The following is a 13,261-nucleotide window of genomic DNA, read 5'->3' as shown; positions in this document are numbered from 1 at the left end:
TATTGTCTTTGTTTACTGTTTAGTCCCGGAGTACTAAATTTCACTAGGGGGGAATGTGTCACCCTGGCCTGGATGCCACAAGTGTAATTAAAGCTGTGTCTGAGAGCAAGGGGGAGGTTCTCTAGTCAGGGGAACATTAGCATGCAATGCCTCCTGTCTCAGGCCAGTAGGGGGAGCAGGCTGCCCCTATAAAAGCTGGTGCTGGGGGCAGGGTTAGGGAGAACTGGATGGCCTGTCTCAGCACTGAGACGTGTCCCAGAGTGGAGCAGGGACAGAAAGTTGATTGCACCTAAGAGGAAGTGTGGCAGTAGGAGAGCCACCAGCCAGAGACGAGAGGCGAAGAGAGCCTGTCTTGGCAAATCAGAGACTGACCTTACCAGACTTTGGTGTCTGAGGCTGGAAGGATTCCACATCCCCCAGCAGAGAACCAGTCCGCAAGGGACTGTATATTCCTTGGCCTAAGAAGCCTGGAGGCCCTGCCACAACAGAAGGGACCAGCAGAGCCGTACAAGGCTGGGAGCAGAAAGGAACCCACGTCGCAGGCCATACAGGCGAGAATACACGGAAAGCTCGGAAACGTGGGCTGTTACCCTATAAGGAGGAGATAGCCAGAAGGAGCGCAGAAAGCACGGTAGGCCTACACCCTCACCCTGACCAGGGCCAATTTCCCCGTTGCTCTCAGACATCCAGGTCCCCTCCTAGCCGGGACTGTTTATGGGTCAGTTTACCTGTTTTAGTAAAGACCCTGGACTGCAACTTGTTGTCTGTGTGCTCCTTGCTCCTCCAGCACTATCAGCACCGGGAATCTCACTACCATCACTCCCACCATCCCCTATACTGCCCTGGGGCCGCACTCTTCCCGTGGGGAGTCACACTACCCTAGCGGCACACCTCATCAGCCCCAGCGGTCTGCATGCAGCGGCGGTTCCTAATAACCGCAAATCCACGGGTGGCGTAGTCGGACATAAACATCAGCACATAACGGACTACCACTGGCCTGACCACCCTGAGCCACGGAACCGGGTTGCCACTACTACTCCCATTATTCCCAGACTGCCCGGATCCGAGTGCCCCACGGCCCAGGGGGCGAGTCATATATATACAAAGGAAATGTGTTACCTGTAACTTTAGGCCTTTTAGATCATTTTATCTTCAACTTAACTGTTCACAATAACAGTAATTTTGATCAGGGATGCCCAAACTTTTACCTGCCACTGTAGCTCTGCTTTTTATGATTTACATCCTTGTGTTCTCACAGAACTTAGCTCAGCACTTGGTGATTTACGATACATCCCTGTGTTCTTTAGAACTTCGCTCGGCACATAGACTTGGTGATTTACTTCCTTGTCTTCTTAGAAAACTGTAACTGTGGGAAGATCATTTTTATTATTTAAGGGCTTGTTAAAATCAATTTTATAAGCACTTTGGACAGTGGACAGAAGGATCAAGAAAGTCAATATCATTGCATTTCTCATTGATCCTATTTAAAAAGCAAATCCAAAGGTTAAAAAGAACTTTAAGCATTATCTTTTATCTCACTCTCATTTTCACCGCATTATCTTCACCTTCTGCTAAGTTATCTCTTCTCTTAATACTCATTTTTATAATGAAGTTGACCTGGTGATCGGCTGATTATAGATATTGAACCAGTGTTTTGCTTTCAGTGTTTTGGACATTTTATTCTAGATTTTAGTTTTTAATTAGATTTGTAGATGGATGAAGAATGACTCTGGGTGAGCAGAGCTGCAGTGTAAAGCTGGGAATAGGATAGCACTGAGACATGAGAACCTGGGGATGACGTGGATGTCAGAGGGATGTAGTTAAGCCACTGTCTACAGCTCTACCCTAATGGAAAAGGCACAAAAAATAGTCAAGAAAATTAAGCAGCGGTGAGATTCACATGACCTCACTTTCACTTCTCTTACAGTAAGATGGAGCAAATGTCTGGGGATTCCTCCTCCTCTAATGTAACCGACAAGGTGATTCTTGGACGTCGCACTAATATTCATCATTTAATTGTGAAGCATTATAATATTATTCTAATGGAAAGTAATGAGCTTCCGACTAGATGGCACCATGCATGATGATACTGCGCCATCTGCAAATGTAACCAGCAGAATCCAGCGGGCGCAGCTTGTACCAACATTGGGGGCAGAGGGTACAGATCTGGGAAATAACAGTACTTACAGAGGTTTAACATCGATACCCAAGAAATAGTGCAATGCGAGCTGGAGAAATGGATGATAGTTATACTAGAGAGAACTCTCCGATTAAAGGGGAAGTCTCACCACAACCTGCAGCGACCACCGGCGATCAGCTCTGGAAGCTCTGGCTGGTCAGACAGTTCCCCTGGACCCACCGGAGAGATAGACCCTGGATAATGTGCTGATGTCCCGAGCAGGTGATCCACCTGTATGGTCATGATATTCCTCAATGAGACTAGTCCTTATGGGATAACCCCTTTAAAACACTATTTGTCATGAATAGAACATACAATAATGTCTGAGGTGTAACAAAGCCCCTGGGCCGCAGTACAAAATCTGTACCAGTGCCCCTCGCTACCATGGGCCTTTTATAACATTGGTGATGTGGCATAGGGGCATTTCTCAGCCCTTGAGGCCAAGTTCTCTCATAGTGTAAATTTTGCATTTTTTTTCTGCTTTTTTTTGTGCAGAAAATCTGCTGCATTTAACAGTTCAATTAAATTGGATGTGATTTCATGAAAACTAATATCCACCGTGCATTTAAAGTCGCTGCTGCTCTGTGCATTTCTTGGTGCGTTTTTTTCCCTGAGAAGCTTGAAGAAACACAGGTAAATATGCAGTTGCAGTTCTAAGTGTAGAGTCCAAAGCCCTGATCCATTGTTTGTGATCTATTGAAGTCATTTTTCATGTTTTCATCCTGATGCTTTTTTTACGTCAAATTCTTCAAAGCAGAGCACACAGTTCATGACTTTGGCGTAAAATCAGAAAATGCTCTTTATTTTTGTCTTTAACCAACTTTTTAACCATTCATTTAAAAAGTCACATACTTGTCAGAAACTGGAGTGAGATGCGCCAACAAAATGCGACATTTGGTAAAAGTTGCATTTACTGAATCTGGTTAAAACATCTGGATAAGTGAAGTTGTCGAACAAAAAAAAAAGTAAAAATAAAGACAAGGCACCCATACTAAAGTAGGTAGCTAAGAGCGTATAACGATGGTGAATTAGGGCCTAGGCGTTTCTGCACATAAAAAATCCATGTAAAAGAAAACTGTGTTAAATCTGCACCAAAAACACAACAAAAATGCAGTAAAGAATATTCAAAGCAGATTGTTATTGTGTATTTTGGTACAGACACCTGCAGAAAAAAACTCAGTAGAAAAATGTGAGAACATGGCTTTCACTGCAAAAAAAGATTTTTAGCCCCAAACACACTCATTTAATTTTCTTTTAAATACAGTAAATAAAAAGTTGACACCAAAAGTGGGCAAACCATTTATCTTAACCAGGTTTTGTGGTGTAGGGGGACTAAGCTGTCTAAAACTAGCAATGGTTAAGCATTGGTCATACTGCAAACTATAGCCGAAGGTAGTGAAGCAATCAGATCGCCTAAAAATTACAGCACAGAGGATTTCAGGAGGTTTTTGCTTAGATTTTTATGGGTATCATGATCTGAAAATGACAATGTAAGATGAGGTGAAAGAGCAGGGACCCCTCACATGATGAAGTTTGATGTCGTTTTGGCCAGGTGACCATGATCTCCTTCTCTCACCTCTAGGATGCGGGGCCCCTTTCAGGATGAACACCTGTCACTACGATAAACGGATGGACTTTTTCTACAATCAGAGCAATTCACAGACAGAGGACGACTGGACCGAGTCTAAGCTGATTCTGCTGTTCTGTTTCGGGGCTTGCTGCTGTCTGTTCATCTTCATCTCCAACATGTTGGTCATCGCGGCCGTGGTCAGGAATAAGAGATTCCACTATCCCTTCTACTACCTGCTGGCTAATTTAGCGGCTGCCGACTTGTTCTCGGGGATCGCCTATGTCTATCTGATGTTCCATACGGGGCCAGTGTCGAAAACTCTAACTGTGCACAAATGGTTCCTGCGCCAGGGCCTCCTAGACACGAGCATGTCGGCCTCGCTGGCCAACCTCCTGGTCATTGCTGTGGAGAGACATATCTCAATTGTCCGGATGAGAATTCACAGCAACCTGACCAAGCGGCGAGTGACCTGTCTCATTCTGCTCATCTGGGGTGTGGCCATTTTTATGGGTGCTGTCCCCACCTTAGGCTGGAATTGCATCTGTGACATAACCACGTGTTCCTCTCTTGCCCCCATCTACAGTCGGAGCTACCTCACTTTTTGGACGGTCTCGAACCTGGCTGTTTTTCTAATCATGGTGGCGGCCTATCTAAGGATCTACACGTATGTACAATACAAGACCAACGTGCTATCTCCACACACCACTGGTTCCATAAGTCGACGGCGGACCCCAATAAAGTTGATGAAGACTGTCATGACTGTGTTAGGTAAGATTGGTCCCAGGCTTCAGCTCTTAATCTAGTATCTCCATGTTAAGGGGGCACTTACGTAATTGGGTGACTTTAGAGGAATCTCATTGACCTTAACCATACAGTCTGGAGAAGGCAAACAAACATGGGGCACTGTACTATCTCCCTGCCCCTTTGTCACCAGGACTAAGACCCAAGTCATCATGCCTTCCACATGTAATCAAAGCTTAACCCCTGTATGTTACCCTAAATATCTTACCTGCATGCCCAATATCACAAGACACATGAAGACGTGTTAGCATTCTGCTTATATTGGAAGAATTTCTAATGATATTAAGTTCATAAAATAAAGATTATTGTGCACCTATAGGGGGACTGTAATATTAACCCCATAGTGACATCCGGCGCACATGTACGTCGGGTGTCTGCGCTGATTGTATGGAGCAGATCTGCATAGCCGGCACCAGAGAGTAACTGATGTCATCAGACCTAGCTCAGATCGGAGCAATTTAAATGCTTAAATACTGCAGATGCCCCTTTGTGACACGATCATGGGGTGATAATGGGATGCCATGGCAGCCAGAAGCCCTGTTAGATCTGTGAAGAACAACCTGATGTTGGACTTTATGGGACATTGTCAATTTCACAATACCGCTGTAACAGGCCAAATTAACCCATGTCCAGATTAAACCCAGGTATATGTTTGGCCCAGGCCAGAGTACACCCCAGGGGATAAACTTTCCTAGGCCAAACTATACTCGGGGGAATAAAATAGCCTCGGCCAAACCATACCCCTGCAGGCTACAATGTACCCCTCTATTTTATGAGCTCTTGTAAATGAAGAGATTTTAGATGCCATTTTTTAATCACTTAAACCTGACTTCCCCGTAGTGGGAAGGTATCTGTGTTGTTAATCACACTATAAAGATTGATCTTACAATACAATGTGACTGGTAACGGACAGCAGCCATTACATCTGAGATTACACTGCTGTCCATGAATATAAGAGCTTTTACCTTAGTAATTGTAACTGGATCTCATCACCTGTCTCTGATTGGTTGATAAGTGTGCAGATCTCTTTCTATCAGACTCAGACACACATCTGCTTTAATGTGAAACTACTGAGAAGTGCGGTAGATTCTTTACCTCATTATGTTTTTGTGGAAATCTAATATTCTTACTGATTTAAGTTTTTCTGGTTTAAGTAATAAAAGTCTATGTGTTTAGAACTTTAAGACTGAAGTCAGTTATCGTCTCACATAACTTACCTGACAAACCTGAACCCCCAATAAGATGTTGAAAAATTAAGTAATTCTTGTGCATATCACTCAACGCTGCTGATATCAAGGGGGTATAATCTGACATAAGGGGGTATGAAATGGCCTAAGCCATAAAATACCCGGGGTATAATCAAGCCTAGGCCGCTTTAACCCCTGGTATAGTCTGGACTCGGAGAATAGTATGGCCTGTTACACCGGTCACAATGTATGAGCGCCATGGTCCCATAATTTAGCTGATTGTCAGGGGTGCCAGGAATCGGACCCCCGTGATTACATATTCATGGCCTAAGTGTAGACTATAGTATGGGAAAGGTTTCAGGTGTTAGCCATGTGTGATGCTAAATTAATCTATAAAGCTCATATTTTGGCTGCACCCCATATGGGGAGAGGCAGCAGCTCAATCAGTCGGTTGTTCATAGGGTATAGAGCAATGTCTTGATTGATGGCCAATATGGCGGCTATTAAAGCTTCCTCTGAGGTTGTCTATGTAGCCAAAATATTCCAGACTCCATTGTTATATGAAATTCTCGTGCTCTCGCATCAGTGCTAAACCAGAGCAGTTTTATATTCAGGATATGTGGGTCACAGTCTCTGATGGCGGCCATACTGGCTGTGGCCTAGTGGTGCCAGAACCTGATGTCCAGCGACACCTCTGAGAGATGGACACCCCGCTGTTCAGACCAGATTTCCTGTAAGAGATTTACAGCTTTATTGTATATTATACAACAGCCATTTTCTTTGACAGGGCGGCCGCACTGCTTCACAGAATGAAAGAAACACAACAAGTTATGGTGGATTTATGGATCTGTCTAAACAGAAAACTGTCTCCATAGTCCATAGCAACCAATCACAGAGCAGCTTTCATTTTGTACAGGGCTGCTGAGAAATGAACGCTGTTCTGTGATTGGTTGCTATGGAAAATAGCAGCTGTACTGTTGGACAGTTTTCATGAATCTGCTTCAATTAAATATTTAGTGGTATTACTGGGGGTCCAGAGAGGATGGTTACATGTCAGCGTCAGCCCCATTGCACAAATTCAGGCTTTTTATTGTTACCCTCTCCCCATGGTGTCCATAGAGGCTAATACTGTATACATAGATGGTTGTCCAGGTGGAGGGCCGCCGCTACTCTGTTACTGGCAACGAAGGGTTATCAATGCAGAGTAAAAAGTGACAGAACTTTCCAATTTACTTTCCATATCCATCCCTTAATCATAGATCTCCGCTTGCTGTCAGCCAGTGGGTACGGGGCGCCCTGCTCCTGTGAAGGACACAGCGGTGCGGGGTCCTGACAGTTCTCATTGTGGTGTCTTATATCGAGGTGCATCCGGGGTTTTCACAGATAAAACACGAGCCCATTACAGTCTATGGAGCTTTTCACATGTCCATGGATTTTTGCAGATCACATCCAGAAAAATATCATGGAGATGTGTCCGCTATTGATCCGAGTCATGGATCAAAATTACCCCTACACGTCTATGGGTCTGTCACAGGCGGCACACGGGCATCACATACAGCACACGGGCATCACAGGCAGCACACGGGCATCACAGACAGCACACGGGCATCACACAGGCATCACAGACAGCACACGGGCATCACACAGGCATCACAGGCAGCACACGGGCATCACAAGGCATCACAGACAGCACACGGGCATCACACGGGCATCACACAGGCAGCACACGGGCATCACAGGCAGCACATGGGCAGCACAGCCATCACACGGGCATCACAGGCAGCACACGGGCATCACAGTCATCACACGGGCATCACAGGCAGCACATGGGCATCACAGGCAGCACATAGGCATCACATGGGCATCACAGGCAGCACACAGGTATCACATGGGCATCACACTCATCACACGGTCATCACACGGGCATCACACGGGCATCACAGACAGCACATGGGCATCACAGGCATTACTCGGGCATCACAGGCAGCACATGGGCATCACACGGGCACCACAGGCAGCACACGGGCATCATAGGCAGCACACAGGCATCACAGACAGCACACGGGCATCACAGACAGCACACGGGCATCACAGGCAGCACACGGGCATCACAGGCAGCACACGGGCATCACAGACAGCACACAGGCATCACAGGCAGCACATGGGCATCACAGACAGCACACGGGCATCACAGACAGCACACAGGCATCACAGTCATCACACGGGCATCACAGGCAGCACATGGGCATCACAGGCAGCACATAGGCATCACACGGGCATCACAGGCAGCACATAGGCATCACACGGGCATCACAGGCAGCGCATGGGCATCACAGGCAGCACACAGACATCACACGGGAATCACAGACAGCACACGGGCATCACAGGCATTACTCGGGCATCACAGGCAGCACATGGGCATCACACGGGCACCACAGGCAGCACACGGGCATCATAGGCAGCACACAGGCATCACACAGGCAGCACAGACAGCACACGGGCATCACAGGCAGCACATGGGCATCACAGACAGCACACGGGCATCACACGGGCATCACAGGCATCACAGGCCGCACACGGGCATCACACGGGCATCACTCGGGCATCACAGACAGCACACAGGCATCACAGCCAGCACATGGGCATCACAGCCAGCACACGGGCATCACAAACAGCACACGGGCATCACAGACAGTACACGGGCATCACACAGGCATCACAGACAGCACACGGGCATCACAGGCAGCACACAGGCATCTGACGCGCCCCCTGGGCCGTGGGGTACTCGGTGCCAGGCCGGTCGTTGCTAGGGGAGGCGTCACAGTGGCGGTGACCCGGTCCGTGACCCAGGGCAGTCAGTAAAATGGGGATTTTAGAGTTTTATGTACAAAGTTCGTGACGCCACCTGTGGTATGCGGCTATATGGAGCCGCCGCTGCGGAGCAGTCCTCTGGAGCTGATGTTACTGCAGCAGGGATGGTGTGGCTCTCCACAGGTAGAGCTTAGCTCCAAAGCTGGGTAGATGTTATAGGTGATGCTGGGCGTTGTAGTGCAGGGTTGATGGCGCAGCAATAATCAGTCCACAACTTAATGGCGGTTTCCTCTTATCTTTAGTGGCGGTGATTAGTCAAACCGGGATTAGGGTACTGGCTAGAGGTGGAAGTCCAGGCAGCCTGGAAGCAAGTAAGGAATCCTCCTTGCCAGGTGAAGTTGGAGGCCTTCCCTTTCCACTAGTCTCTTTGGCCCTGCTGCTTGTAGCTGTGCGGTGGTCCTCGTCCCTGAGTGCGGCGTTTCTGTGCTAACCCGTATGGCAGGCAGCTCGGGCTTTCCTGGAGTGTCGCACCCATGTGGCGGTGCTGGGCCCTGTGGTGCTGCTGAGCCTCCGGGCGTCTGATGGGTTTCTGCTGCTGGGCCTTCAGTGCCTCAGAGCCTCGGACTCCGGTGTCCGGTTCCTCTGTGTTGTCTCCTTCTGGGGTGAACTGCCGCGCAGCTCCAGTCCCCAGCTCCTCTCTCCTCGACGTCCTCACTTCAACTCCTCACACTAAGACTAACTAACCCCCGCCCCCAGATCCCAGTTGCCAAGGGGAGGGGCTCCCCTTGCTGGTCTGGAGCCAGGAGCGTGTTGCATGTTAGTATACCTGACTAGGGGACCCCTGCTTGCTTCCAGGCATGGCATCACCTCTTGTGAGGGAGGCAATGCCACTGTGGCAACCGGACCCCTGGGGTGCCACATTCCCCCCTAGTTAACTTCAGTACTCCCGGACTGAGGATACCTTTTAAATTTAACAAATAATAATTCACATTGCAAACAGGTTACAAAGTCAAAAATTACAAAAACCCAACAAAAATTGAAAGCAGTCACTGCGGCGCCTAGTCTTTACGTCACAATCCGGGGATTGTCTTTTTCCGGATAGCTAAAATTTGGCTGGTGGGAACCGCATCAACCCACTTTGCGTATCGTCCCTGGGTGTGGCTTCAGGGCACTCACTCGCTGGGCCTGGTCTTCAGCCACGCCTGCGGTTTATTTTCTAGGCCTATTAGTAACTATATTCAATATTGTCCTGACCACACCTAGTCCTGTGGTCCAATTGTCCATAAATTCAACAAATATACATATCCAAGACTATTTAATGGGTACAACTATATATAACATATGCTTTAATTCTCTTATACTTTAGTTCCTCCAGCGGGCAGGAAGCTGACCTTTTGTACTCCGGGTCGACCTACGTAGTACATTTGTTGTCACTGTCCTACCCTGGTCCCTATTGTCTACCCCTGGTGTGGTGGGTTCACTATCCTCTACATTTCTCTTGGACCTACTCCGTACTGGTATACCGGACTGCCTTCTCCGGACTCCTAAACCCACCATGGGACTGACAGGTTCACTGCTAGCAGAGGGTAGATTCTCCTGATCTGCTGCTGATGAAACATCTGTCTCTGGGGTCGGCTGGTCTTCCAGATGTTCTGGAGCCTCTGCAGTTTCCGGTGAGGCCGCTTGGAGAAAGGTCAGGACCGGTACCACAATCGCTTTGTTCACCTACGTCCAAGACCGGGGAAATTCTCCGAAGACTGTCTGAACTGTTTCCTCCACTTTCTCTGTGGGCCGAGGGCTGTCTTGATCTTCTTCTGTGTGTTTCAACTGTTCAGGACATATCAAGTGGTCATAGAGTCACAGAGGCATAGAATGGTAGAGTTGGAAGGGACCTCCTGGGTCATCTGGTCCAACCCCCTGCTCAAAGCAGGATTCACTATGACGCGCCCCCGGGGCAATGGGGTACTCGGCAGCCAGGCCTATGGATGCTGGGGGGGTATGTCACAGTGGCTGGCCCGGTCCATGGCCCAGGGCGGTCAACCAAAAAGGGGATTGTAACTTGGATAAAAATAAATAAATAGTTTGTGACGCCATCTGTGGTACCTGGTAAGGTTTACCAGCGCTGCTACAGACCTCCGGGGGGTGATGGGATGGCAACTGAGGTGCTTCTGCTCCCCACAGGTGGAGCGGGCGCCTGGGGAAGTGTGGAGTTTGGTGGGTGGTGATGCTGGGGCTTGTAGTGCAGGCGGGATGGTGCAGCAGGAGTAACTGACAGAGACAGGCTATTCGCTTCAATACCTTTACTGGTGCGGATGTCAGGTACGGTCCAGGATACTCAGTAGGATGGGTGCACTTCAGGACTTCTCCCCAGTGAGCAGGTATAAGGCCTCCTGGTCCGTTTCTGCCTCTCTGTAAGCTCCTGGCCAGCCTGCAACTGGGCCTAGCTTATGTGTCGTGTTGTTCCTTCGCCTGTCACTCGGTAATAGAACCTTCTGCTGGTAACCACTCTCCCTGGACGCTGGGGCCTTGTGGTTCCTGGTCCTGTAATGGGTCTAGCTTCAGGTCGTCCAGGGTCTTGTAGTCCTCCTGGAATGCCGGTGATCCCTACTGGGTATAAAGGGACCCTGTAGGCGCGGACCCGGTGTCCGGTTTGTATACTGGAGTGAGCCTATGATGCTCCTCTGCCTCCTCAACTCCTCTCTCCTTTCTCCTCTTGCCATCGGCCACACTCGGGGCCCTCAGAACTCAGCAGCAGACGCGCTGCGTCTTCGCTGCTCTCAGCGTCAGCACGCTCTCAGACTCTCTGGCTCTGTCTGACTAAACTCTCAACTGACTGCCTGGCTCCACCCTCCATATATATATCCCTAACGGGCTCCCTCTGGTGATGTGAGGTGGAAGGGTGGAGGTGTTTGTATGTAATGAGGGCCTCTTGTGGAGAAGTCCCTCCATGCACCCTGGGTCCTCTGGTACCTGTGCACAGCAGGGTGCCACATCCCCCCCCTAGTACAATTCAGTACTCCTGGACTGAAGCATTTTGTAACAGGTTACAACAATAATAACAATTATAATAATAACAATAAATATAATAACATTAATAAAGTTACAGTAAGTCCCGTAACCTGGTGTCCATTTCACCGATGAAAGAACATGAGGGACCCGCCTGAAAACCCTCAACTTAGGCCCTGGGCTTGGCTACAGGGCATAAGTGATCCAGGTTCTGGACCACGTCTTCGGCCACGCCAAACGGGTTTTTGTTCTGTGGTCTAATAAAGGGGGCACTTTTGATGAGTGCAACTATTTACAAATAAAGTTTTTGGCTGCTCACAGTCCTCAGCCTACAAGTCTTTATACCCTTACGGGTAACTAAATGCACACATATTATTGACAGTTTACATAACAAACAATAACAGTAGCAATACCCACTGGGTAACTATTTATAGTGTAGGCACTTTGTGCTTATTTCCTAAACCTAGTAGGGATCTGTCCTTGTGTGCTGCGTGTGGACCTTCGTAGCACTGGGGTGTCACTAGTGTCTATTAGCCTATCAGGTCTTCGTGTAGGTAAATCATAGAACTGCCTTAATCTCTCTATGGGACTGGCAAGTGCACTGTCCACTGGGCCTGTTGGCTTTGCTTCAACGGGTGATCCTCCTCTTACTGGGGACTCTTCCTGTTCCTGAGTAGGCTCTTCCAGGGCGCTTACAGGTTCTTCTGGTTGTTGATAGAAGTGTATCACCGGTACTATAACTGCTCCATCAAGTTGGGGCCAGTCCGCAGGGAAATCTCCTAGAACTGTGTGAAGCACTTCTTCCTTGGGTTCTTCCGGTGCTATAGGAGGCACTTCTTCCGTTGTCTTCAGTAGACCTGGGCACACTTTCAGGTGGTCTCTTGAGACTGTTGCAGTTGTTTTACTGCCATCTTTGTTAATCAGGCAGGTTTTACTGTTGTCAAACTTGGAGTTCAACACTGTGTAGGGCTCTCTTTCCCACTGGTCATCGAGCTTGTGACTTCTTCTCTTCCGCTTTAGCACTATCTCTCCAGGTGCCAAGAGTTCTGCTGGTGCATGTTTATTGTACTGCTCTTCCTGTCTTTCCCTTACTCTGTTCAGACTGTCTTCGACACAGGCCTGTACTCTCCTGTACTGCTCTTGCAGATTTGTATCCCAGTCTTCAGTGAACATATCTGTTTCAGGTTCTACCACTCCGAGTTCCAGGTCCATGGGCAACTTTCCGGGTCTTGCTCTTGACGCGCCCCCAGGGCCGTGGGGTACTCGACAGCCGGGCCTCTGGTTGCCGGGGGATATCACGGTGGCTGGCCCGGTCCGTGACCCAGGGCGGTCAGTGAAATGGGGAAACTTCTATTATTTGGGGTTTTTGGAATTGTTCATGACGCCACCTGTGGTGTCCGGTGAGGACCACCAGTGCTGCAACAGTCCTCTGAGGCAGATGTTAGGGCAGCAAATGATGGGACAGCTCCCCACAGGTGGAGCGGGCCTCAGGGCAGCGTGGGGGATGTACTGGATGGTGGTGCAGGGGAGAGATGGCAGATCGGTCCCGGAGGAAGGATGGACACTCACACAGGGGTAAGCTTCAGTACCTTTACTGGTGATGCTGCAGGCACGGTCCAGGGTACTCCAGGTGAAGGGCGCACTTCTGGACTCTCCCCAGTGAGCGGGTATAGGGCCTCCTGATCCGTTGCTTTACTCCTTAGGCTT

General features: G+C 48.8%; 1 protein-coding gene across 1 annotated transcript in view; it reads left to right on the top strand.

Moving 5' to 3' along the window:
- The window catches only part of LPAR3 (lysophosphatidic acid receptor 3), a 165,195-nt gene that overhangs the window by 97,845 nt on the left and 54,089 nt on the right, over positions 1–13,261 (top strand). Inside the window, exon 2 of the mRNA XM_073644017.1 lies at positions 3,762–4,517. Within this exon, the coding sequence (XP_073500118.1) occupies positions 3,782–4,517 (736 nt within the window). The 5' untranslated portion in view covers positions 3,762–3,781. The remainder of the gene's footprint in view (positions 1–3,761; positions 4,518–13,261) is intronic.

This window comes from Phyllobates terribilis, unplaced genomic scaffold (assembly GCF_046119375.1).
Source record: "Phyllobates terribilis strain yellow unplaced genomic scaffold, ASM4611937v1 Scaffold_8__6_contigs__length_399053987, whole genome shotgun sequence".
Taxonomy (NCBI): domain Eukaryota; kingdom Metazoa; phylum Chordata; class Amphibia; order Anura; family Dendrobatidae; genus Phyllobates; species Phyllobates terribilis.
The sequence above is the reverse complement of the archived record's forward strand: the minus strand, read 5'-3'. Positions and strand labels throughout refer to the sequence as shown.